We start from the raw sequence: 24,533 nt of genomic DNA on the forward strand, positions 1-24,533 counted from the left end.
TTCTGTCTTTATTTATATTCTTTATGTAGCTGTAGACAGGTGAACCATATTTTCTGTTCAGCATAGAGGTTGTCCTATTGAGACAGTTGATTGGGGAACACAGTAATAGTGGGTATAGGTATAAGTGTGCCCATCTTTACGTATGTATAAAAATATATGTAAGATTTACACTGGTGATTTGGTTGAAGGCATAAGTTACATAGATATAGTTTCTCAGGTTAAGTATGTTATGTAATGTCAAATGAGACCTTGTATTTCTGTATAGGCAGCTGCAGTCATGGCCTAAAGTGAAAGAGCCACTGGAGAGTCACATAGCCACCCACAGATCATGTTCATACATTTCAGTAATCCATTATTGTGTATAGCCTACTACCCTGCGTTCCACTACAAGCCAGCCAGGTCCTCATTGTATCTCCCCTACACAGTATTGTGTATTTTTGTGGGTGGAATAGGGCAGTGGTTCTCAACCTCAGTCCTCCAGCCCCGATGGGCCATGTTTTAGGAACTTCCCTTAGATAAAATAGCTCTTATCAATACCTTGTCATTGATATTGATTTAAAGCAGCTGTGTAAAGTAAAGGAAAACCTGAAAACATGGCCCCTCGGGGGGTACTTGAGGACTGGGGTTAAGAATCGCTGGAATAGGGCACTGCTCACTTACAGGTCACCTCACCCACCCTGGATCTAATTAAAACTCAATTGCTAGATGAAGTAAGGCAATAGTTTTCCCCACTCTTTTAGTTGGCAGGTCTAGGTTTTCTGAGCTGCAAAACTGTGTATTTCAGTCTCCCCCCGGGACTCATGATCTCTCCCCAAAAGCCCTCCTCTTCTAACCCCCTAAAACTTAATCTAGTCCTCTCATTAACCTTCATCTTAACCCTAACACTGACCTTCCTCACCAGCACCCTTTGATATATTTTAGAAAGGAACTGGTAGACGTTGGTGCAGAGTCAAGGACCCTAGAAACGACTCATCAGCTTCACTAAAGAACATCACATTATGCATATCAGTGTGTGTGTATGTATGTGTATGTGTGTGTGATATATATATATATATATATATATATATATATATATATATATTTATAATATAAACTTTTTAAAACACATCAGATCTTAATGGGGTAAAAATTGTCATGCTAAATATCTATACTGATATTGACTGGGTAATGGGTGTTAGAAACGAAAGGATGCCTCATAGTTTGATGGAAATTAAAATTATCAACCTACAGAGGGTTGAATTAAAAGACAACCTGAAAATGAAAGTGGAAAAATTATGCCGCAGGCTAGTTCATTTTGCTGAAATTTCATTGCAGCGACTCAAAATGGTACTCAAACGTGCTTGTATGCATGCCTGACAACATCAGGGCATGGTCCTAATGAGACGATGGATGGTGTCCTGGGTTATTTCCTCCCAGATCTGGACCAGGGCATCGCTGAGCTCCTGAAGACACTGAGGTGCAAACTGGAGGCGTCAGATGGACCAAAAGATAATGTCCCAGAGGTGTTCTATTGGATTTAGGTCAGGCGAGTGCGGGGGCTATTCAATGATATCAGGTCCTTCATGCTCCAGAAACTGGCTGCATACTCTCGCCACATGAGGACAGGCATTGTCATGCACCAGGAGGAACCCAGGACACACTGCACCAGCATAGGGTCGGACAATAGGTCCAAGGATTTCATCCCGTTACCTAATGGTGGTTAGGGTACCATTGTCTAGCCTGTAGAAGTCTGTGTGTTCCTCCATGGATATACCTCCCCAGACCATCACTGACCCACCACCAAACTGGTCACGCTGAACAATGTTACAGGCAGCATAACGCTCTCCACAGCTTCTCCAGATCCTTTCATATCTATCACATGTGCTCAGGGTGAACCTGCTCTCATCTGTAAAAAGAACAGGGTGCCAGTGCTGGGAACTGCCAATTCTGGTGTTCAATGGCAAATGTGACTTGAGCTCCACGGTGCTAGGTAGTGAACACAGGGCACACTAAGGGATGTCAGCCCCTCAGGCCACCCTCATGAAGTCTGTTTCTGATTGGTCAGAGACATTCACACCAGTGGCTTGCTGGAAGTCAATTTGTAGGCTCTGGCAGTGCTCATCATGTTCCTCCTTGCCCAAAGGAGCAGATACCGGTCCTGCTTATGGGTTAAGGACCTTCTATGGCCCTGTCCAGCTCTCCTAGAGTAACTGTCTGTCTCCTGGAACTGACTCTATGCTCTTGAGACTGTGCTGGGAGACACAGCAAACCTTCTGGCAATGGCACATATTAATGTGCCATCCTGGAGGAGTTGGACTGCCTGTGCAACCTCTATAGGGTCTAGGTATCGCCCCATGCTACCAGTAGTGACACTGACCCTAGCCAAAGGCAAAACTAGAGAAAAACAATCCGAAAAGATGAGTAGGGAAAAAAATTTAATTGGATTCCACCTGTAAAACCATTGCTGTTTTGGAGGTTGTCTCATTGTTGCCCATCTAGTGCACCTGTTGTTAATTTCATTAACACCAAAGCAGCTGAAACCCCCTCTGCTACTTAACTGACCAGATCAATACCCCGTGAGTTTAATTTACTTGATGCTATGCTCTGTTTAAAAAGTGTTCCTTTAATTTTTTTGAGCAGTGTTTATATACTGTATACTAATACTTTGTATTTTGGTCAGAACCCATCGGACCCATGAAGAAAGTTCAGCTCAATGGTCCGAAGAAGCGAATGGTACTCATAGAGAATCTACGAGAGTCTCAGCCATACAGATACACTGTGAAAGCCTGTAATAGCGCTGGCTGGGGACCAGAGAGAGAGGCTTCCATGAACCTTGCAACGCAACCAACTCGTCCAATGTCCAGTGAGTACATTCAAAGCTGATGTGATCAATGTCACACTACACAATACAACGGTTACAATCTTGTGTAATAGTATTGCAGCATTTGAGAGGTTGAGGCTACCACACATGACACTGTTAGACGTGAGCGGCTTGAAGAAAATATATAGTGGTTCAGTATTTTATTTCTTTATTTATTGTGGTAGGAATAAGAAAAAAAAACATTTTGAAAGTTTTCTTTTTAAGTTGGGTAAATATGACATTGTATTTTTAAAGTGAGCATATTTGAGCCAGCAGGTGGTGCTGTAGGCATCTTTCATGTTTTCCAGGCTCAGTATTTGCTTCTTTGATTTAAGATCCAATTGTTTATTGAATTCAATAGGGCAAGTTGAAATGTACAAATACAGGTTGATTTGCATTTCAATGACTCAAACCAGTGCCTCAAGACAGGTAGTGCGTGTGGTGCTGTACCTTTAGCTACCCACAGTTATCTGGGAATTTTGTCATTACAAATTAATAGTACAAAGCATACTCCATATAAAACACCGGTACTAAGCAAAACACCAAACGGCTAAATGCATAAGAAATTTTACCTGTCAGATTATTTGTATTTCTGTTGATGTGGTTCTTACATTTACAGTACCCATCACACAGTACTGTCTGACAGGATAGGAGACCTGCCTACAGTTTCCTTTTCATATTGGTACATTTGGTGGTACTTTAATTCAAAAATACTTACTGAAAGTTTTTTGTGAACTGCTTTTGTAACTCTCACTGCTGTTACTTGCAGTTCCTATTATTCCGGATGTTCCAATTATTGACGCAGAGGGTGGAGAGGATTATGACAGCTATCTCATGTACAGTACAGATGTGCTGCGATCTCCAGTGGGAAGCAAGAGACCCAGTGTGTCTGATGAATCAGGTAAGTAGATACCTATAATGACATATAGCTTAGTGGGAAGGGTGGATATTTATAACAGTCCAGTCCAGACCTGCCTGCTGCTGATGTTGTCTCATTAATTCTACTTCATAAAGACCAGACAACAGGTTTTAGTTACATAGTGCAGTCTCAGTCTGCCGGCTGTTAGCAACACACTGTCCCCTCTGCTTACAATTTATATTTCCCACCCACCCTTTTCCTTTAAATGTTTGCCCCCATCTAAGTCACCCCTGTCCCTTGAAGGCCGGCGCTGGAAGTACATTCCCCTCCTGGGCTCAGGACTGGATCTACGTCACATCACATGGAAGCTCCCTGAAGAGGTCATCCCACGACTGTCCGTCAGCAGTGCTATGTCCACCGACACAGAGAGCCTCCAGGACCAAGTGGACAGTGGCAGTTCCTTGGTGAGGAGAGGGACCATGCGTGCTCCAGCAACAGCAGAAGATAACACCATGATGGCGGGGGTGTCAGGTATTGTATGTTTTCCTCCCTTCCCTTACCCCCCCTCCCATCAGTGTAAACTGCTAACAGCCTGCAGTTGCATGATTGTCTTGTCTGCACTTGTAATCAGTATGGTGACTTAATTCATGGATATTGGGACTATCAGCTGAACTTCTGTTCTGGAAATACTTTTCTGCTTATGCTAATGTACACTGCATACATACAGTACATAAAACAATATACACTATGTAGCAGAATCTCTGACCTCACCCAGTCTAATGCGAACCTTCAACCCCAAAGTTAGCTGAATTCCTTCGATATGTTGTGGGTTGTGAGGCATAGTGGGTGCAAAGGTGGTAAAAGTCAACGGGCACCAGACACTTTTTGGATGTAACGGGGGTTTTATTTATTGAGTCCTTTTTATATTTTGCAAGGAAAAGCAGGTTAGGGCCAGGACACCCTTAAGTAGTTGCCATTTCAAATTCCAGACCCCTAGACTTCAATAGAAGGACAGCCGTACAGGGAAAGGCCCCAGCAAGGGGCCACGTCTGCACGTACAGGATTGCTATCTCCTATGGTAACAGTACTTAAACAGTTTCTAACTCAAAGTAACAGTTAGAGACCGGCTTAGTCTCTAGCTTGGCCCACAAGGCTGCTCTGCAAGTGTCACCTCTGCTGGTTGGGTCCCTAACTTGATCACCACCTGAAGTTTCCCGATTCTCCGCCGTGCCTGTTCGCTGAGAATACTGCTCCGGTACTTGCATCAGTTACTCACTGTGGTCCTTGGTAAAGGTTTCCCTTTTACCTCTGAACATGACAGGTTGTCCGGCTGGCAGAACTGGCACTTTTGGTTGGACTGCAAGTTGCAGTCCCAACCCTGCGCTGCCCTTTTACTCTGGCTGATGGCCCCGGGATAGGCCCAATCTCTGGCCTAGCAGCCCGGGGCAGATGACACATGTCCACCTAGACGGTGGTCTGGGTGGCACACAAGACCCTGGATCACCTGACCTCACCCAAATATATAGGCTCTCCCAGCAGGCCAAGGGATTCAACAAAATCCCTGCCCATTGGCTGAGATACCCCATATACCCATAACCTGAATTGGAGTTGTCCCTCTAAATACAATACCTCCAAGTCGCCGGCCACCTGGTGGTAGAAGAGGAAAGTACAACCAGGCCAAACTTAGGGATAAGTCAATGGATCCCTAGTAATTATTTACAGTAGCTACTCCTGACAAGGAATTTGGCAAGGAGCTCCCTGACTTAACCCCAGGGCGCTACAAATATATGGCCAAATATATGTCAACACCTAACTAATACTCTTCCACTATTGTGCGACCAAATGTGTACGGACATCCCTCCAAATCATCGAGTTAGGTGTTTCCAGTGAAAGATGCTGTTAACACTACAGCATGCTAAGACATTTAAGACTCTTCTGCACTTCCAAACTAGTGACACTGAATGACTGTTTTCCTGTGCACAAAGATGGCTCCATAAAAACATGATTTGTGAGGAGCTCTAGTGGGCTGCACAGAGTCCTAACTTTAACCCAACTGAACGCCTCCAGGTAGAATTGGAATCCTGATCCTGATTCTGAGTCAGGACTTCTCATCCAACATCAGTAACTGACCCGACAAATGCTCTTTTTGGGCATAGTTCTTACGGACACACTCCAAAATCTTCTTCAAAGCCTTCCCTGAAGAGTTGAGACTGTTTTCGCTGTGAGGGGACATGGAATAGGACTCAATTTTAATGCAAATGGTTTTGGATTGGGATGTCCAACAGACTTGTATAGGCAGGGTAGTCAGATATACACATATTTTAGCCATATATTGTATATTGTTTTACATATACCCATTTCAGCTTATACTGCATGAAGAAAATACATTTTGTGGCTTTTCTGCCCTATGTGGACAAGAAAGTTATGAAAAATCAAACGTTTTAAGAGAACAGTTTTTATTTCAAATTTGACTAATTTAAACAGCATTAGCAGAACAGTAGCAGTGAGATAGAGGGGTATGGACATTCATACAACTCCAAAAATGATACAGGCGTGGGAATTTTTGTCATGCAGTATAATAATTTCTTGAAATATGGTGGATGATCATGTCTTTTCCTTGCTAGGCTATGGTTTACAGCAGGGGTCAGCAACCTTTTTCCACTTAAGGGCCGGATTCAATGTATGCGAATGCATGGAGGGCCGCATTCACCTGCTAATGAATGAACTCTGGACCCCTTTACATTATACAGCCTCTGCACCTCTGGCCCCCTTTACATTACACAGCCCCCTGCACTTCTGGACCCCTTTACATTACACAGGCCCGCACCTCTGGACCCCTTTACATTACACAGCTCCTCCTGCATATTACACAGCCTCCCCCTGCATATTACACAGCCTCCCCCTGCATATTACACAGCCCAAGCCCCCCCAGCTGTGCCGCATTCACCTGCTAATGAATGAACTCTGGACCCCTTTACATTATACAGCCTCTGCACCTCTGGACCCCTTTACATTACACAGGCCCACACCTCTGGACCCCTTTACATTACACAGGCCCACACCTCTGGACCCCTTTACATTACACAGGCCTGCACCTCTGGACCCCTTTACATTACACAGCTCCCCCTGCATATTACACAGCCTCCCCCTGCATATTACACAGCCTCCCCCTGCATATTACACAGCCTCCCCCTGCACATTACACAGCCCAAGCCCCCCCAGCTGTGTAATCCTGGAGGGATGTGGCGCTTTAAATGTTATTTTATTTTATCTTTCTATTTTTACACTGTCCCTTTAAAAAAAATTCTGATCACTTTTATTGCTGTCAGAAGGAATATAAACATCCCTTGTGACAGTTATAGGCAGTGACAGGTACTCTCGCTGATTGGCTCTTTACCCCGATCTGTGATCAGCTGTATACCTCACGTGAACTCTTTTGTTGAGATATTTTTGTTTGACTTTCTGGCTCTGCACACTCACTGTGGGCCTCAGTGGCAGCTGGTGCTGTATATTTTTGGGGGAGCGGCAAACAAGACACCGGTCACCAACCCCATCCCCCCTCTCGGGACGGTCCGTCCCTCGCTCTTCCGTCCCCCCACCAGCCTAGTACTTAACCCATCTAGGAGCTTAGGCTCCTTCCTGCATCTCCTCCTCCTCACCTCTTTGGCGGCTTCACCCTGCGTCCCCGGCTTCATGGCAGCTTTGTCCTTGGCAGCTTCCCTCCTTCTTCCCACAGCGGCCAATATAATTGCTTCTCCTCTCGGCCAATCGGGTTTTAAGACCAGCTTCCTGATTGGCCGGGAGGAGAATTGGGAAGACAATAGCGAAGATTGAGTCGCTGTTGTCACACAACTAGGTGGGCTGAGGGTGCAGTGCTCTGCGCCCCCAGCCCACCCTTTTTTGAAGCCAATTAGAGCCTCAGATCCTAATCATATGCTTGAAAAAAATAAAATAAACCCATTGAAATCCATGCGTCCAGGCGCCCTGCATGTAGATTAGGGGCAGGACGCATGGATTAGGGGGGCGGCGCCCCTGCGCCCTGTATGGATGGGCCGCCACTGGTGGTCATTATGTTGTGGTCACATTGGACAGTCAATTGGAGTCCAACCATGCAGACCAAATTGTATTATATTTGGCTGGTGCAGCCTCTGCTCATATATGTCAGTTGGTATATGGGGAGTACAGATCTAATAGCTGAGCACCAATCACAAAAACGACACAAAAGACAGCTATTGGCTATTAAATTTCCTTTTTCTAGTCCCGTCGTACGTCGTGTTCTAAACGATCAGACTTTGGTGTGATCGTGTGTAGTCAAGTCCGTTTCGGCCAAACTCCATTGAAAAGTTCTTCAGAGTTCAGTCCGACGAGAAGTCCGCTCGTGTGTATGCGGCAAAATAATAGGTGATCCTAGGCAATGGATTGTATGTGCACCCTACACCAACTCCCAGTCTTCACCATGTGAGGCACTCTCTCCCCCAATGAGGTTTGAACTCGCCAAATAGTTGAAAAAAGAAAGCCTTAATCAAACAATTCCTTCGGTCAGACTCCCATCATCATCTTAGAAGGCAGGAAAATGTTGTACTCCTGGAGCTGGAAGGGATCCACGACGATGAGCGGTGAGACTTCACAAGATTTTAGGAGACTTCCCATGGTGCAGCCAGGAACTCCTGGAGTTCCTGGCTGCCCCGTGTGAAGTCTCGCCGCTCATCATCATGGATCCCTTCCAGCTAAAGGAGTACAAAATTTGCCTGCCTTCTAAGAGGATGATGGGAGTCTGACCGAAGGAATTGTTTGATTAAGGCTTGCTTTTTTCAACTTTCTGGTGAGTTCAAACCCCATTGGGGGAGAGAGTGCCTCACATGGTGAAGACTGGGAGTTGGTGTAGCATATATACTGTAATTGTTACAAAAGCCATTATCTTTATGTTGCAACACTTGGCCATATATTGGACAAAACTTGTAACCATGACAACCATGGGGGAATTTTGTATCATTAGTGTACAGAAATGCCATGGAAGTAATGCTATGTCATTAAGTTGGATACAATTCTATTCCCTATTTCCCAAATGTACCCAAACAGTGAAGAAATATTCATGATAGGAGTGTGTACAGACTATCTGGGAGTAATTAAGCAATATTCAAACAAAACTTAGACTGGGTTCATCCCTTTCTGTGTTCATCCTTTTTATTACATGCGTCATCAACCTGCATTAATGCAGATTTTCATGTGCTGCCATTGACATCAATGGGCCCCATAACACACTTTAATACATCAACAGACAACACACTATAATGCATCACACAAATTTGAACTATCACCCTTTAAAACAATGGCTGACCTGTGTATATGCAATAATCTGTGTTATGACACATAGATGTCCTAAGACTTTGATGAAGCACACATCATTAAATTCCTTCTCTGTTATTTTAGAACAATTCCTTAATGGGCGCATGGACTTTTCTTTCCCCGGATCCGTAAGCAGCCTGACTCGTACAGGAACTCTTGGCTACCAACAACTCAATCCTAGCGTGCACCAAGAAACATACAGGTTTGGCAGTACCAGTTCTCAGCACACAGCTGTCATTTCAGGACATGGTAAGTAATATACCATTACTAAGGCCTATGATTTCCTTTTTGTCCTCTTCTTTTACATTTACTTTATACCATTTTCATCCATTCTCCTTTCTAGTGCAACCTGTATACTGTACGTGTTGTCAACTGAAATCATTACTTTCTCAATGCTTGACATCTATTGCATTCATTTACTCTTCCATATTCCGAACTCTGCCAGTCATAGTGGAGAAAAGTGTATGCCTATTAAAAATGTGAATAATGCATAACACCCAAGTGTATTAATTCTGGAACAAAAAATACTGGAGGTTTTATCCCAGGACTCAAATAATAACTTTTGTTTGGTAGTAATTAATGGCCAGTAAAATAGATGGAAGACATTTTTAACATGAACTTGTGCCCAAATTATGCACATAAAAAGTATTTACATATTCTGAACAAGCATTAAAAGTACTTCAACCACTTGCCTACTGGGCACTTTTCCCCCGCTCCTGCCCAGGCCAATTTTCAGTGCTGTTGCACTTTGAATGATAATTGTGTGTTCATGCAGCACTGTACCCATATTACATTTTTATCATTTTTTCCACACAAAGAGAGCTTTCTTTTGGTGGTATTTAATCACCACTGGGTTTTTTTTTTTTGCTAAACAAATAAAAAAAAGACCAAAAATCTTCAAGTCTTAGTTTCTGTTATAAAATTTTGAAAAAAAAAAAAGACGGTTTCTTTGTTTCTTTTATAAAATTTTCCAAACATGTCATTTTTCTCCTTCACTGATGTGTGCTAATGAGGTTGCACTGATGGGCAATGATAGGCAGCACTAATGTGCTGCACTGATGAGGAAGCACTGATAGTGGTCACTGATAGGGGGTCACTGATGGCCGCTGATAGATGGCACCAATGGGCACTGATGAGGCGGCACTGGTAGATGGCAATGATAGGCTGCACTGATGGGCACTGATGAGATGGCACTGATTGGCATCACTGATGGCCACTGATAGGCAGCACTGATGGACACTGATGATCAGTGTAGATGGTCCCTTTCCCCTCAAGCCAGTTACCGGCTCTCTCCTCTCCTCATGGCGTGCAAGCATGAGGAAAGGACTGCAGATAACTGGCAAGTGTATTTACATTGTAATCAGCTTTGATTGGACACAGCTGATCACATGGTAAAAAGCCGCTGATTGGCTCTTTACCCCGATCTGTGATCAGCTGTATACCTCACGTGAACTCTTTTGTTGAGATATTTTTGTTTGACTTTCTGGATCTGCACACTCACTGTGGGCCTCAGTGGCGGCTGGTGCTGTATATTTTTGGGGGAGCGGCAAACAAGACACCGGTCACCAACCCCATCCCCCCCTCGGGGCGGTCCGTCGCTCACTCTTCCATCCCCCCACTAGCCCAGTACTTAACCCATCTAGGAGCTTAGGCTCCTTCCTGCATCTCCTCCTCCTCGCCTCTTTGGCGGCTTCACCCTGCGTCCCCAGCTTCATGGCAGCTTTGTCCTTAGCAGCTTCCCTCCTTCTTCCCTCAGTGTCCAGTATAATTGCTTCTCCTCTTGGCCAATCTGTCTTGAGACCGGCTTCCTGATTGGCCGGGAGGAGAATTGGAAAGACAACAGCGAATCAATATTCGCTATTCACACAACTGGGTGGGATGAGGGCGCAGTGCTCTGCGCCCCCAGCCCACCCTTTTTTGAAGCCAATTAGAGCCTTAGGTCCTAATCACGTGCTTGAAAAAAATAAAATAAACCCCATTGAAATCCATGCGTCCGGCGCCCTGCATGTAGATTAGGGGCTGGAAACATGGATTAGTGGGGCGGCGCCCCTGCGCCCGGTATGGATGGGCCGCCACTGGTGATCATTATGTTGTGGTCCCACTCTCCCATTCAGATTCTTTTTTTTTTTTTTTTTTGAACAGTAAAAAACTTTATTGAAAATATTCAAAAGCACAATACAGACATAGCTGAAGTACCACACATTAGTGCAATACAGGCAAAGAGGTAGAATATGTATGAACTTCACAGAAAGTATACTGCTGCAGTGACAAAATCAGGACATAAAAAGTCCATCTGAATGGAAAAGCCTTTAAGGGTACATAAAAGAAGAACGGGGGAAGAGAGAAAGAGACTGACAATTGGAGTCCAACCATGCAGACCAAATTGTATGATATTTGGCTGGGCAGCCTCTGCTCATATATATCAGTTGGTATATGGGGAGTGCAGATCTAATAGCTGAGCACCAATCACAGTAAAAGTGGGGGTGGAAAGTTTCCATTTAAGGAGAATTGCCCTTTTGGCATAGTAGGAGGTAGAACAGCAGCAGTTTAACGTGTTTAGAGTTAATATAAATATAAAGGGAATCATAGATGCCTAACAACAAAACAATGGGAACCAGAAACAGGAATAATTTCAGTGCCAAAGCTAATCAGGACATAATTTGCTTCCAGTAATCGAGAATCAAGGGGCAGCTCCACACCATATTGTTTCATTTATATTATGAATAATGGGGGCGCTGGAATAAGTAGATGGGAAAACCCAAAATTTCCAGTTGGATAGGAATTGTTGTAGGGAGATTACTGGGGTATCCAAGATATATAGGAAGTCAGGAGCGCATCCATCGGGAATCACCATCACATTTGAGTGTACTGACTGTAAAAAAAGAAATTACTGATGCCAATCAATTTTCCTTTGGGAATTACTTAAAAATGACTCCTAGTCCTATACAAATCTGAATCTGAAATTTTAACTTGTATTGCATCTCCACTATGTCTTTTGCTCTGCATCCTTACTGTGACATCTCTCATTCTACTGTTCCTGGGTCTTATATCTTACTTACAGTCTTCTTTTCACTACCCTTTATGCAGAACGGGTTGGTGGAGGGTCCCTGCCTCCCACAATGGACAGACGTGGTAGACACTTTGTTGGGGCAAAGGTGAAGGGTTACCATGCATTCCGCGACACAATAACCATGCCTGACAGTCGTAGAGGGCCACATATGGTGATAGGTACCATGGAAACGTGTCACCCTCATGCTGATTGGTCATTGCTTTCCATGGATGCTTAATCCCATTGTCATTGTTCAACCCTGATCAGTCATATTCAACCTACCTGGTAAAGACTGTGTTGCTTTATGTAGTAGTCAGGGCGGCACAGTGGTGTAGTGGTTGGCACTCTCGCCTAGCAGTAAAAAGGGTCGCTGGTTTGAATCCCAACCACGACACTACCTGCCTGGAGTTTGCATGTTCTCCCCGTGCCTGCGTGGGTTTCCTCCCACACTCCAAAGACATGCTGGTAGGTTAATTGGCTTCTGTCCACAATTGGCCCTAGCATATGAATGGGGACCTTGGATTGTGGGCACCTTGAGGGTAGGGACCAATGTGAGTGTGCAATGTACAGGGATAGGGACAACTGTAGACACTCACTCAGGTTGAACTGGATGGACTGGTGTCTTTATTAAACCTTACTTACTATGTAACTATGTAGTACCAAAGTATTTTTTCAGGCTTCCTAGACTAAGACAATGGCCTGTATGTGACACAGTCCTGGTGCCTGTACAGTAGAGTTTATATTCTTGTCTGTCTATATAGCTCACAGATAGGAGACTGAGGAAATGCTTCCTCCTAGTTGTATCACATGATAACATAATTTCCCCAGACTGCACTTCTCAGGCCTAGGCAGAGTCACCAAGGGCCACTTTTTAATAAAACAAGGTAAAGTGTTAAAACAAATCATACAGACCTGTGAAATTACTAAAAGGTCTATACGTCAAGTAGTATCGGTAAATCTTGCATATCTTCCCCCATACGTTGGGAAAAAGCAGGACAAGGGCTCCAAGGCTTTTAGCAACTTAATTGGAAGGGTTATCTGTGCAAAACAATGGAGTAAATGTACTCTAGGTTTAGCAAAGAAATATATATTCACCTTGAAGTTGAAGTGAGCATTCCAAAACTGCAACACAGTCTTCAGGTTATGTTGGGCACATTGCATGCTTGCTTTCCCTTATACACTGTCAGATTGGTCTGCTGTACATTTCTAATGACTTCCATTGTGTTGGTGCACTATACAGCAGTCCTCTCTGATAGTGAATGAGTTAACACAGCTGCTGGCTGAATAATGCCCCACACTCATGCTCGGCTGAAGCCTCTCATTTCATAGCCAGAGAGACAATTTTCTGCTGTGTCTCTGGGCCAGGAGGGGTTAATTTTGCACTGCTGTAACTACCTATACTCCAGCCTGGACTTTGCTATGCATGTGGGTCCAGTGCCTGCTTAGCACTGTGGAGGATATGTATCTTGCCAATTCTGAAGCTCATTAAAAATGCCAGGACCAGCTTTGATGGCTTCTGAAGGGTACCTGTGGAAGTCAATTAGCTAATAGACCCATGTTACTGTGGAGATGGATGACTCTGCCTCTCAAAGACTCTGAATGAATGGGGTGCAGCTTTGCTTCTCAAAGGCTCTGGATGAGTGAGGTGTTGCTCTTCTACTGTAAGGCTCTGAATGAGTGAGGTGCCACTCTGCTCCTCAAAGGCTCTGAATTAGTAAGGTGTCTTTCTGCTTCTCAAAGTTTCTGACTTCTCCATCCATCCCCATGAGTAAGCTCCAGTGGACAGAGTGAAATGTGTTTGGGGCGTGGCCTGGCGGGGGTCCAGGCCGAGACTGACATTTGTCAACACAAAGCAGGTCTTGTTCTGATGTGTGGCTCCTGGAATCTTCAGCTCTTATCTCTCAAAGTCTCTGAGTTAGTAAGGTGTCTCTCTGCCTAGCAAAGGCTCTGCATGAGTGAACTACCACTTGGCTTCTCAAAGGCTCTGAATGAGTGAGGTGCTGCTCTGCCTCTCAAAGGCTCTGACTTAGTATGGTGTCACTCTGCTTCTCAAAGGTTCTGAATTAGTATGGTGTCACTCTGCTTCTCAAAGGTTCTGAATTAGTATGGTGTCACTCTGCTTCTCAAAGGTTCTGAATTAGTATGGTGTCACTCTGCTTCTCAAAGGTTCTGAATTAGTATGGTGCAGGGCTGGACTGGGACAAAAATTTGGCCCTGGACTTCATCCAGACCAACCCACTTTAATTTTGCAAACAAGCACAAGAAAGTGTATAAAACTATACGTAATTGTGCAAAATAAACATAAGTAGCATAACATAAGGAGTCCTCACTAACCTCTTTTATTATTTCACTTATTCTCCTCTGTATTTTTCTCATCTTTCTCACATCACTGCATGAAGTTGAGGGCGAGCCACGCAGCTATTACTTTGTCACAGAAACCGGCCCACTGAGCCATCGGCCCACCGGGAAACTCCCTGTAGTCCCAATGGCCAGTACATGCCTGGTATGGTGTCACTCTGCTTCTCAAAGGCTACCACTTGGCTTCTCAAAGGCTCTGAATAAGTGAGGTGCTGTTCTACTTCTCAAAGGCTCTGAATAAGTGAGGTGCTGTTCTACTTCTCAAAGGCTCTGAATGAGGGAGGTGTCGCTCTGCTTCTCAAAGGTGCTGAATGAGGGAGGTGTCGCTCTACTTCTCAAAGGTTCTGAATGAGGGAGGTGTCGCTCTACTTCTCAAAGGTTCTGAATGAGGGAGGTGTCGCTCTACTTCTCAAAGGTGCTGAATGAGGGAGGTGTCGCTCTACTTCTCAAAGGTGCTGAATGAGGGAGGTGTCGCTCTACTTCTCAAAGGTGCTGAATGAGGGAGGTGTCGCTCTACTTCTCAAAGGTTCTGAATGAGGGAGGTGTCGCTCTACTTCTCAAAGGTTCTGAATGAGGGAGGTGTCGCTCTGCTTCTCAAAGGTTCTGAATGAGGGAGGTGTCGCTCTACTTCTCAATGGTTCTGAATGAGGGAGGTGTCGCTCTACTTCTCAAAGGTTCTGAATGAGGGAGGTGTCGCTCTACTTCTCAAAGGTTCTGAATGAGGGAGGTGTCGCTCTACTTCTCAAAGGTTCTGAATGAGGGAGGTGTCGCTCTACTTCTCAAAGGTTCTGAATGAGGGAGGTGTCGCTCTGCTTCTCAAAGGTTCTGAATGAGGGAGGTGTCTCTCTACTTCTCAATGGTTCTGTGTGAATGTAGTGTCGCTTTGCTTCTCAAAGGTTCTGCGTTAATGAGATGCCGCTCTGCTTCTCAAAGGTTCTGCGTGAATGAGGTGTGGCTCTGCTTCTCAAAGGTTCTGTGTGAATGAGGTGTCGCTCTGCTTCTCAAAGGTTCTGCGTGAATGAGGTGTGGCTCTGCTTCTCAAAGGTTCTGCGTGAATGAGATGCTGCTCTGCTTCTCAAAGGTTCTGCGTGAATGAGGTGCTGCTCTGCTTCTCAAAGGTTCTGCATGAATGAGGTGTCGCTCTGCTTCTCAAAGGTTCTGTGTGAATGAGGTGTCGCTCTGCTTCTCAAAGGTTCTGCGTGAATGAGGTGCTGCTCTGCTTCTCAAAAGTTCTAAATGAGTGAGGTGCTGCTCTCTTTCTCAAAGGCTCTGAATAAGTGAGGCGCCTCTTTGCTTTTCAAAGGCTCTGGAGGAGTGAGGTGCCACTCTGCTTGTGGCCAGTGAGCTTATAGTTACTCCTCCAAATATATATATATGTAAAGTTTGTGGCTTACAAAAAAAACCTGTTAGTACCTTTTCTGTGGAATCTGTTAATGACTTCCAATGGCACTCTGTACAGGGGCATCGGGACAAAGCCGACTAGGACTACCTCCACTGATGGGGGGGAGTGGAAGAGGGCGCACCCATTCAGAGGATGTGCGGGATGCTCTCAGCAGTTTGGATGTGGCCATACAGGGTGAGCATTGTATCCTTCTACTACAGATAACGTAACGCCTAACTCTCACAATTCTATTTTGTAATCATTTTCTCATGTCTCACTAGAATCCCGCATTTCACCTGGAATCCCAGACACACCCACTCGCTTGGTGTTCTCTGCGTTGGGGCCAACGTCCTTAAAGGTCAGCTGGCAGGAACCACTGTGTGAACGAGAAGTGCTGGGGTACAAGGTTCACTATCAGCTGCTCAATGGAAGTACGTAAACTTGAATTAAGAAGGCCTGATTTACTAAAATGTGAAGTGAGGTGATACTGTATAATACAGGATCAGATGTAGGTACAATACAGAATCAGATATATATTTTAGAATTAGATATATAATACAGGATCATATGTATGTATAATACAAGATCATTTATACAGTATGTGCTATACAGGATCAGATATATTTATAATACAGGATCAGATGTATATTATAGGATTAGATATATAATAAGAATCAGATGTACAACATTGTAAGTATATATTATAGGACCAGATATAATTGAAGCCCATTCTTCTTCCAGGCGATTCTCGGACCATCGATATTCTGAATCCCAGAGAGAACTCGGTGGTGGTGGAAGATTTGCTCCCCAACCATTCCTATATGTTCCGGGTGAAGGCACAAAGTGAGGAAGGCTGGGGACCGGAACGGGAAGGTGTCATCACTATAGAGTCCCAGGTGGACCCGCACAGTCCTCTCAGCCCCGTACCAGGTACTTAAAAGCATTTGTTTATTAGTTGAACTATGATGATTGTATAATACCTAGTGCATGGAATAAAGGAATACACAGATGTGACCATTGCTGATAAAGAAATGCATAATAAAAATAGAATCACAGTGCTCACAAAGTCCCATTCACACAGTCCAGGGAATATTGTTTTCTAGGTTGTGTCTTGGGGTATGACTATATTGGGGGAAATTCAACAAAGCCCTAATGACACTTTTCTACAATGGCAGGTGGGGGCTCAGCTGTACTGAGGACATAGGGTCCCTATAGACACTCTGCGTTTCCATAGCAGGTACATGAATCTGCCACTCGCACTGACATTTGTCATGTAGAGGCATTCAGTGCAGGCAAAGGAACAGGAAGTTATCAACTGATACAATTTTTGGCAGAATCTTTTTGCACTTATCAGACAGATAAAACAAACAGCTTTTAATGGTATATTTAAAGTGGTTGTAAACCATCACCTTGTAAAACAATCCATTCAGTTAAAAATAGAAAAGAAACGCAAAAATTTCTTGCATTGATGTAAAAAATCATTATAAATACCTTTTTTTAAAATAAATGATCACATTCCCTCTGTCCTCAGCTGCATAAGAGCTGGGGGAGGAGAAGCAGCAGCACACTGAGCTTGCCAGTGAATGGCTGTGCAGCAGGGGCGTGTCAGGACAAGCCTGATCATTGGAGGAGAGTACACTAAGTTCCCAACATAGCTAGAGAACTGATACCAGAGTGCTCTGCTGCTTAGTGTGGTCAGTTTTTAATAGTTAAAGGGAACACCAGGGATTTCACATAAAGAAAGCAATACAAAGAGAACAAGATACTTTCTCCTACAAGTACACGGTACAGCAGACACATATCAGGAATATGAAGTGTTGGGGTAACAAACACTTTAACAGATCAAAAGACAGAAAGTAACATACGTTTATTGTGAGTTTCCACCCACTTTAATGTCACTAATAACCTACCAATGTTTGCTAATTCTACTTCTCCTTGGCAGGATCCCCCTTTACCCTGAGCACTCCCAGTGCCCCCGGACCCCTCGTATTTACTGCTCTTACCCCAGATTCACTGCAGCTGAGCTGGGTGAGACCAAGGAAACCTAATGGCACCATCCTGGGTTACATGGTCACCTGTGAAATGCTGCACGGAGGAGGTGAGTGTTCCATTCAGATATCATTTCACATTCAAGTGTTACTAAACCCAGGACCCTGCATTCACTATATCCCATCTCCCACAGTACAGAACATGGAAATTCAATTATTTTAGTAAATATAAACTGCTAAATACCCTTTCTCATCAGCAGTCTTCTGATTTCTATTAGAGGAGAATGAAAACTCCCACAAGCTTTAACCAGGCACTAACTGTCCTATGAGGCTGCATGACCCCTGACCCTCTGTCTGGACAGTGCTGGTTGACCCTGAGCAGATCATATTCACCCCCCCCAAAAAAAGAAAGAAAACTCTCTAGCAATACACACTAAACTGAGCATGTGCGGAATGCCCCTAAGGCTCTGTACTATCAGCAGATTGGGGACACTAAAAGAAGGGGAGGATCAGAAAAGACAGGATCAAACAGCCTTTTTTATACAATATACAAGATTAACCCCTTAGGTTCCACATTGAGTATAACAGGCATGCTTTACTACATATACACAATGATTTTACTGTTGTGGGTTTAGTAACACTAAGTACTGTCATCCCACGGTCTAAATAACTGTCCTATATTGCTCCTAGGAGAGCCAAGAAATATATACGTGGAAGGTGATATGCCTGAGACTACGCTGACCGTTCCCTTCCTGAGTGAAAATCTGCCCTACAAGTTCAAAGTGCAAGCCAAAACAACGCAAGGCTTTGGGCCGGAAAGAGAAGGAATCATCACCATAGAATCTCAGGATGGAGGTGAGGAACACACGATCGATTTCTATAATACTATGGGAATATACATCACTTTACATGTCCTTAAAGATAACCTTTCCTAAGAGACGCAGGGGGGTGCCATTACCAATCCCCTCCTGAAGATGCTAGCTCTCTGCACTGGAACTACCTCTGCTTCTGTTACAGCCATGCTGATAGGACAGTACAGAGAGCAATGATCATGTGCTAATAGTAGCAACTAGGGTTGCACTGATACTAGTACCGGTAACGGTGCTGATACTGAGTATTTGGTACTCGTGCAAATTCACCAATACTTGAAACCCATACTTTCAGGCTCGGCTCTTTGAACTGTCAGTGGGTCTCCCCTGTTGACAGCTGAAGTGGTAAAGAAGTTCAGTAATTGGAGCTGTCAAAAAAAAAAAAAAAAAAGAAGCAGACAGCAATGTTTATTAACCACACTAAAGATAAAAAGAAACATTGTTTCATTTTGTATCTTTCTGTTTTTTCATCTATAGATCAACAGGATGAACAAATGTTCCTTTGTTTACCCTCTTATTAACCCTTAATTTATGCTAATCAGCCTTAATTAACTCCCTATTCTCCTCCATTTAATTATCATTTTCCTGTTTTTTTCTTTGTTTTTTTTTATTATTTGCTTTGTTAGTGAATATTTTTACACATATATATTAACATATATTTACACATTTCACATTGAAAAAGTGCACAAAAAAAAAGTATTTCATTTGTAAATAACGTTTCAATGCTTTGTACCATTGCCGACAGCTGAAGTGAAAACAAAACAGTTGCGGTAGGTATCGGTAATTGGTATTGGCGAGTACTAAAAAAAAAGTATCGATACTCGTATTCATTGTAAAAAAATAAATAAAAATTTATCGGTGCATCCCTAGTAGTAACCATACATGTGCACAGTCTACTGCATTAGGGTGTGCACCTCAAAGCTCAAACACATATGTGTGTCTATATACTGTCGGTGTCAGTAGAGCAGTGGACAGTGTCAGTATTATTATTATACAGAATTTATATAACATCAACAGTTTGCACAGTGCTTTACAACAAGAGGGCAGACAGTACAGTTACAATACAATTCACTACAGGAGGGATCAGAGGGCCCTGCTTGTTAGAGCTTACAATCTAATAGATTGTAGAGCAGAGATTGGTGTCAGTAGGGCAGACAACGATGTCAGTAGTTTTTATTTGTATTATGTTCTGTTAGGGGGCTTTGGTGAAATATCGGGGGTTTAAACGGAGGGGAAATCTGTGCCACACAGGGTGATTTGGGTGAGCCTAGGCAACACCCTGTGCTTACAACTAACTGCCACCAGACTAGAGATTAGTGCCTAAATCATAAACATAGCCTCATTGGTTGTTGTGGGTTTATACACCATATTGTATATAGTGGTTCTATTCAGATTTGTGTCCTCTGTTCATTGATTTTGAACACTCTGTAATTGCTGCTGTTTAATAAATCTAATGGAGAATATGAGTAAAGAACAGCACACTTGAGAGTCCACAGTACAAATGTACATAGGGTGGTGTATGCTGCCATCTAGCGGAGATAAAGGGTGGTGCATGTTCTCATCATGTAATAAAAGGCATTGTATGCTGCCATCTAGTGATGATAAATTGGTATTTTTTTTACTTATAAAAATGTTATATCTTTGGCATAGCAATGTAGAATAATTTCAGAAACCTTCTTCTTTTTTTTATTTATTTATTTATTTTCAACTTTTGTACAACAATACTGCTAAAAATTCTAGGTATGTACCACCGAATATATAGAATAAACTAGGTACCATGAAACAGTCTTATGCTAACTTGTTTAATGGTTGTTGTTTCATACAGGAAACTTCTCTCAGTTTGGTACACAGCAGATCACACGGCGAGAGGTTTTCAATCTCCCAACAGAATTCAGTCAAACCAATGTCACTCACTCCACAATGTCAGAGCCTTTCTTCAAAGGTAAAATCTCACTAGAACGGTGCATATTTAGGATGTTTCAATAAAAATACTAACATGTCAGTGCTGTACAGAATATGTACATAATAAAAAACATAAGAAAATTGGACCTGCACGGACAGAGGATTAAATCACCAAAGTGTAAAACATGTAATCCGTTACTGTAATTTGATCATTTAAAAAAAAAATTTTTTTTTGATTAAGGCCTCATTGACATGAGCATACCTAGACAACAAAGGGCTGTCTTCACCAACATAGAATGCACAGGTGTTCAGTGCATCCTCATGCAGGCAGTCCCATCCATGTCTGTTGCGACGCGGGTGCTGTCCCTGAACGCACACTGTATGCAGGCGAAACAGCTCTTTGCACAGGTGTCAGGATAGGGATGCCTCTGTGAATACGACCTTACTAAAGGTTTTGTCATGTACATTATTGTGCAAAAGTTTTAGGCAGGTGTGAAAGAATGTTGTAAATGAAGAATGTTTTTAGAAATAGAAGTGTTAATAGTTTATTTTGATCAATTAGCAAAATGTAAAGTAAATGAACAGAAGAGAAATCCAAATCACTATTTGATGCGACCACCCTTTGCCTTCAAACCCGCATCAGTTCTTCTAGGTACTTTTTCACGCAGTTTTTGAAGGAACTCAGCAGATTATTCCAAACATCTAGGAGAACTAACCTCAGATCTTCTATGGATGTCGGTTGCCTCAAATCCTTCTATCTCTAAAGACAGTGGCTGTATGTTTGGTGCTGTTGTCCTGCTGCAGAATAAATGTGGGGCCAATCACATACCTCCCTGATGTTATGGCATGATGGATAAGTATCTGCTTGTATTTCTCAGCACAGAGGACACCATTGATCCTGACCAAATCGCCAACTCTATTTGCAGAAATGCAGCTCCAAACTTTCAACGACACCATGCTTAACTGTTGCCTACAGACACTTATTATTGTATCATTCTCCAGCCCTTCACCAACTCAAAATTTTGACTCATCAGTCTAGAGCACCTGCTGCCATATTTCTGCACCCCAGTTCCTATGTTTTCATGTATAGTTGAGTCTCTTTGCCTTGTTTCCAAATCGGAGGTATGGCTTTTTGGCCGCAATTCTTCCATGAAGACCACTTCTGGCCAGACTCCTCCAGATAGTAGATGGATGTACCTGGGTCCCACTGTTTGTCCCCAGTTCTGTACTGATGGCACCTTTGAACATCTTCTGATGACGAAGGGAAGTAAGCATGATGTGTCTTTCATCTGCTGCATTAAAGTGGGAATAAACTCCCATGCAGGATTTTTAGCTATATGTAAACCTATAATAAGGCTTACCTATAGGCACCATAAATATCTCCTAAACGTGCACTGTTTAGGAGATATTAACTTTACATGCAGCCGGTGACATCAGTGCATGTGCTCTGGAGGAAGCGTGTTGTTTCTTCAGTGCAGTGCCATAAACAGCGACTAAAGAGTGATGTCATTGCCAGCTCAGACAGATAGCCAAAGCCTGTGAACCCGGAAAGAAGACCAGGTGAAGATGGAAGCGCCTTTAGCGGTGACAGAGCACCACTGGAGGGCTTCATTTTCAGGCAAATCTGTCCTAATGTACTAGGATGCAATGCATACTAGCACATTATGACTTAAACTGCCCAGGGCCGTTTGTTTGTTTTTTGGATGCGGTTTACTACCGCTTTAAGTTTCCTTGGCCAACCACTCCTTGACGCTGCCCGATCAATGGTGTGCAAGCACACCTTGAAGAATTGATGCTGGTTTGAAGCCAAAGGGTAGTCGCACCAAATATTGATTGATTTTTCTTCTGTTCACTCACTTTCCATTTTGTAAATTAATCAAAAAACATATTTTTCTCTACAGCAGGAGGGGGGTGGGGGCATCACTCGCTCGTCCCCTCCCTTTCCTGACCTGCTGGGCTGGATTTGGAAGGGGTTTGGGTGGGCCCACATCGTTTTTCTTGATTTATTTATTTTTGACTGGCAATTATTGTTTTTACGTTCAACTGTCAGCGGGGAAGCCTGCTGACAGCTAATGACTCATTGGTTGTTAAGGATGTGGCGGCCGGCTTCCTGGCCCACTCCTTAGCAACCAGCTATACACTGGTAAAGAGAAAAAAAAAACACAACATGCAAAACGCATGTAAAAACACATCAAAAATGCAATACTTGCATTTTTGGTGGGAGTCTATTACACGCAAAACATAATCTGCAGCCGAAAAAAATCTCATATGATCTGCATATGATTCTGGGTTGGTTACTCAAAGTAATGAAGCTGGAAGGTCAGCAATGGCAGCTCTTTTTACATGACCTTTCACATTCAACATCTTGATATCATGATCTCTCAGTAAATCCCATGTACATCTGTGTTGTTGACCTGCATATCAGGTTTGACCAATGATATTTACTCTTCCCATTTCCACCTACAGATGGCAAGTCTGTTGCCACCCACCGCATGGAAAGCTCGGGCACGGTCACACAACAGGTCACCAAAGAGTACGTCACACGAACAATGATGCAAGGAGGATCCCTCAGTAGACAGGTGGAGCGCCAGTTCTATGAAGCCTAAAAGATACGCCATGCTGCCGTCACCGGACAATACGCCGCGCTTGGGTGCCATTTATATATGGAGCATCGCTATGACTCCCTCTTTACGTCATGGGAGTTGCTTTTGTGCTTCTATGTGTAATCCCATTTGGGAGATTCTGAACGTTTTCCTTAGAAGTCAAAACTAAGACAGGACAATGTAGAGGATGAAGAGATGACAGGTGTATACTGACGCAGGTGCTAGCCAAGGTACCAAAGGGGTGACAATTTTAATGTCTGAACTCCGCTTCATAACACAATGCTAAAATGATTTTACTTTGACGGGGAGGAATCCATTGTAAAAGGCCATCCCAGCATCCTGCGCTCCATGGTATGCTTTAACCAAACTTTATTTAATTATCTTTTTTATGATTTGTATATAACTTTTTTATTACAAAATATGCAGCAGAAAGGGATTCTATGTCTGTATGACATGTACTGGATGAACCTTGGTACAGGCTCACTATGAGTAATATGATAGGTGTATGGGGGTGAATGAGGCTGTAATGTTGGATATACTGGATGTTGTAGAGGGCCTTAGTACTGTCCTGGGGTCGGTAATGGGATAGGTGTATGGGGGTGGATGAGGCTGTATTTTCAGGTATACTGGATGTTGTAGGGGACCTTAGTACTGTCCTAGAGTCCGTAATGGGCTAGATGTATGAAGATGGATGAGGCTGTAATGTCAGGTGTACTGGATGTTGTAGAGTGGACCTTTGTACTGGCCCACTATGGGTAAAGTGGGTCAATAATAGACTAGGTGTATGGGGATGGATGAAACAGTAATGTCAGGTATACTGGATGCTGTAGAGAGGACCTTAGTACAGTCCTGGGGTCGGTAATGGGTTTGATTATGGAAATGGATGAAACTGTAATTTCAAGTGTACTGGGTGCTGTAGAAGGGACCTTTGTACTGGCCCACTATGCTTAATGGGGGGGTCAGTAATGGGATAGGTGTATGGGGTTGTCTAAAGCTGTAATGTAAGGACAGTATTACAAAGTGGAGACATTTTAGAAGGAAAAGAGTTATTCAACTGAGAGGGTCCAAAATGTTTAGAAACATTACCAGAGGTCCTTAAAGAACTCTAAATAAAAACTCTTTCAAATAGCAGAGCTTTCTAAACCAATGAATATAACCTATTAAAGCTGAACTCCTGCCTTAAGGTCCATCAGGTGTCACTGGAAGCCAGGTTGCATCTGTACAAACCCTCCCCACTGATAGCTATGATGTTCTTATCATAGAACTTGCGTGTACACGTCCTGATATGTATTCATTCTTCCACATATGCCTGACTGTTAGAGCTATGGGGACCCCATTA

General features: G+C 43.4%; 1 protein-coding gene across 3 annotated transcripts in view; it reads left to right on the top strand.

Annotated features, from left to right (window-relative positions):
* The window catches only part of ITGB4 (integrin subunit beta 4), a 126,248-nt gene extending 101,926 nt beyond the window's left edge, over positions 1-24,322 (top strand). Inside the window, exons 32-43 of one of the 3 annotated variants that reach the window (XM_077459677.1) lie at positions 2,660-2,842; positions 3,609-3,740; positions 4,002-4,229; positions 9,129-9,293; positions 12,132-12,272; positions 15,911-16,027; positions 16,114-16,263; positions 16,574-16,762; positions 17,775-17,930; positions 18,511-18,675; positions 20,515-20,631; positions 23,058-24,322. In XM_077459677.1, coding sequence (XP_077315803.1) covers positions 2,660-2,842; positions 3,609-3,740; positions 4,002-4,229; positions 9,129-9,293; positions 12,132-12,272; positions 15,911-16,027; positions 16,114-16,263; positions 16,574-16,762; positions 17,775-17,930; positions 18,511-18,675; positions 20,515-20,631; positions 23,058-23,197 — 1,883 coding nt within the window. In that variant the 3' untranslated portion in view covers positions 23,198-24,322. The remainder of the gene's footprint in view (positions 1-2,659; positions 2,843-3,608; positions 3,741-4,001; positions 4,230-9,128; positions 9,294-12,131; positions 12,273-15,910; positions 16,028-16,113; positions 16,264-16,573; positions 16,763-17,774; positions 17,931-18,510; positions 18,676-20,514; positions 20,632-23,057) is intronic. The other 2 variants (XM_077459678.1, XM_077459679.1) reach the window with 2 other exon arrangements.
* Positions 24,323-24,533: the final 211 nt, after the last annotated feature.

The sequence above is a fragment of the Lithobates pipiens genome, unplaced genomic scaffold (genome assembly GCF_037356315.1).
Source record: "Lithobates pipiens isolate NorthernLeopardFrog02 unplaced genomic scaffold, aLitPip1_a1.2 Scaffold_28, whole genome shotgun sequence".
NCBI lineage: Eukaryota > Metazoa > Chordata > Amphibia > Anura > Ranidae > Lithobates > Lithobates pipiens.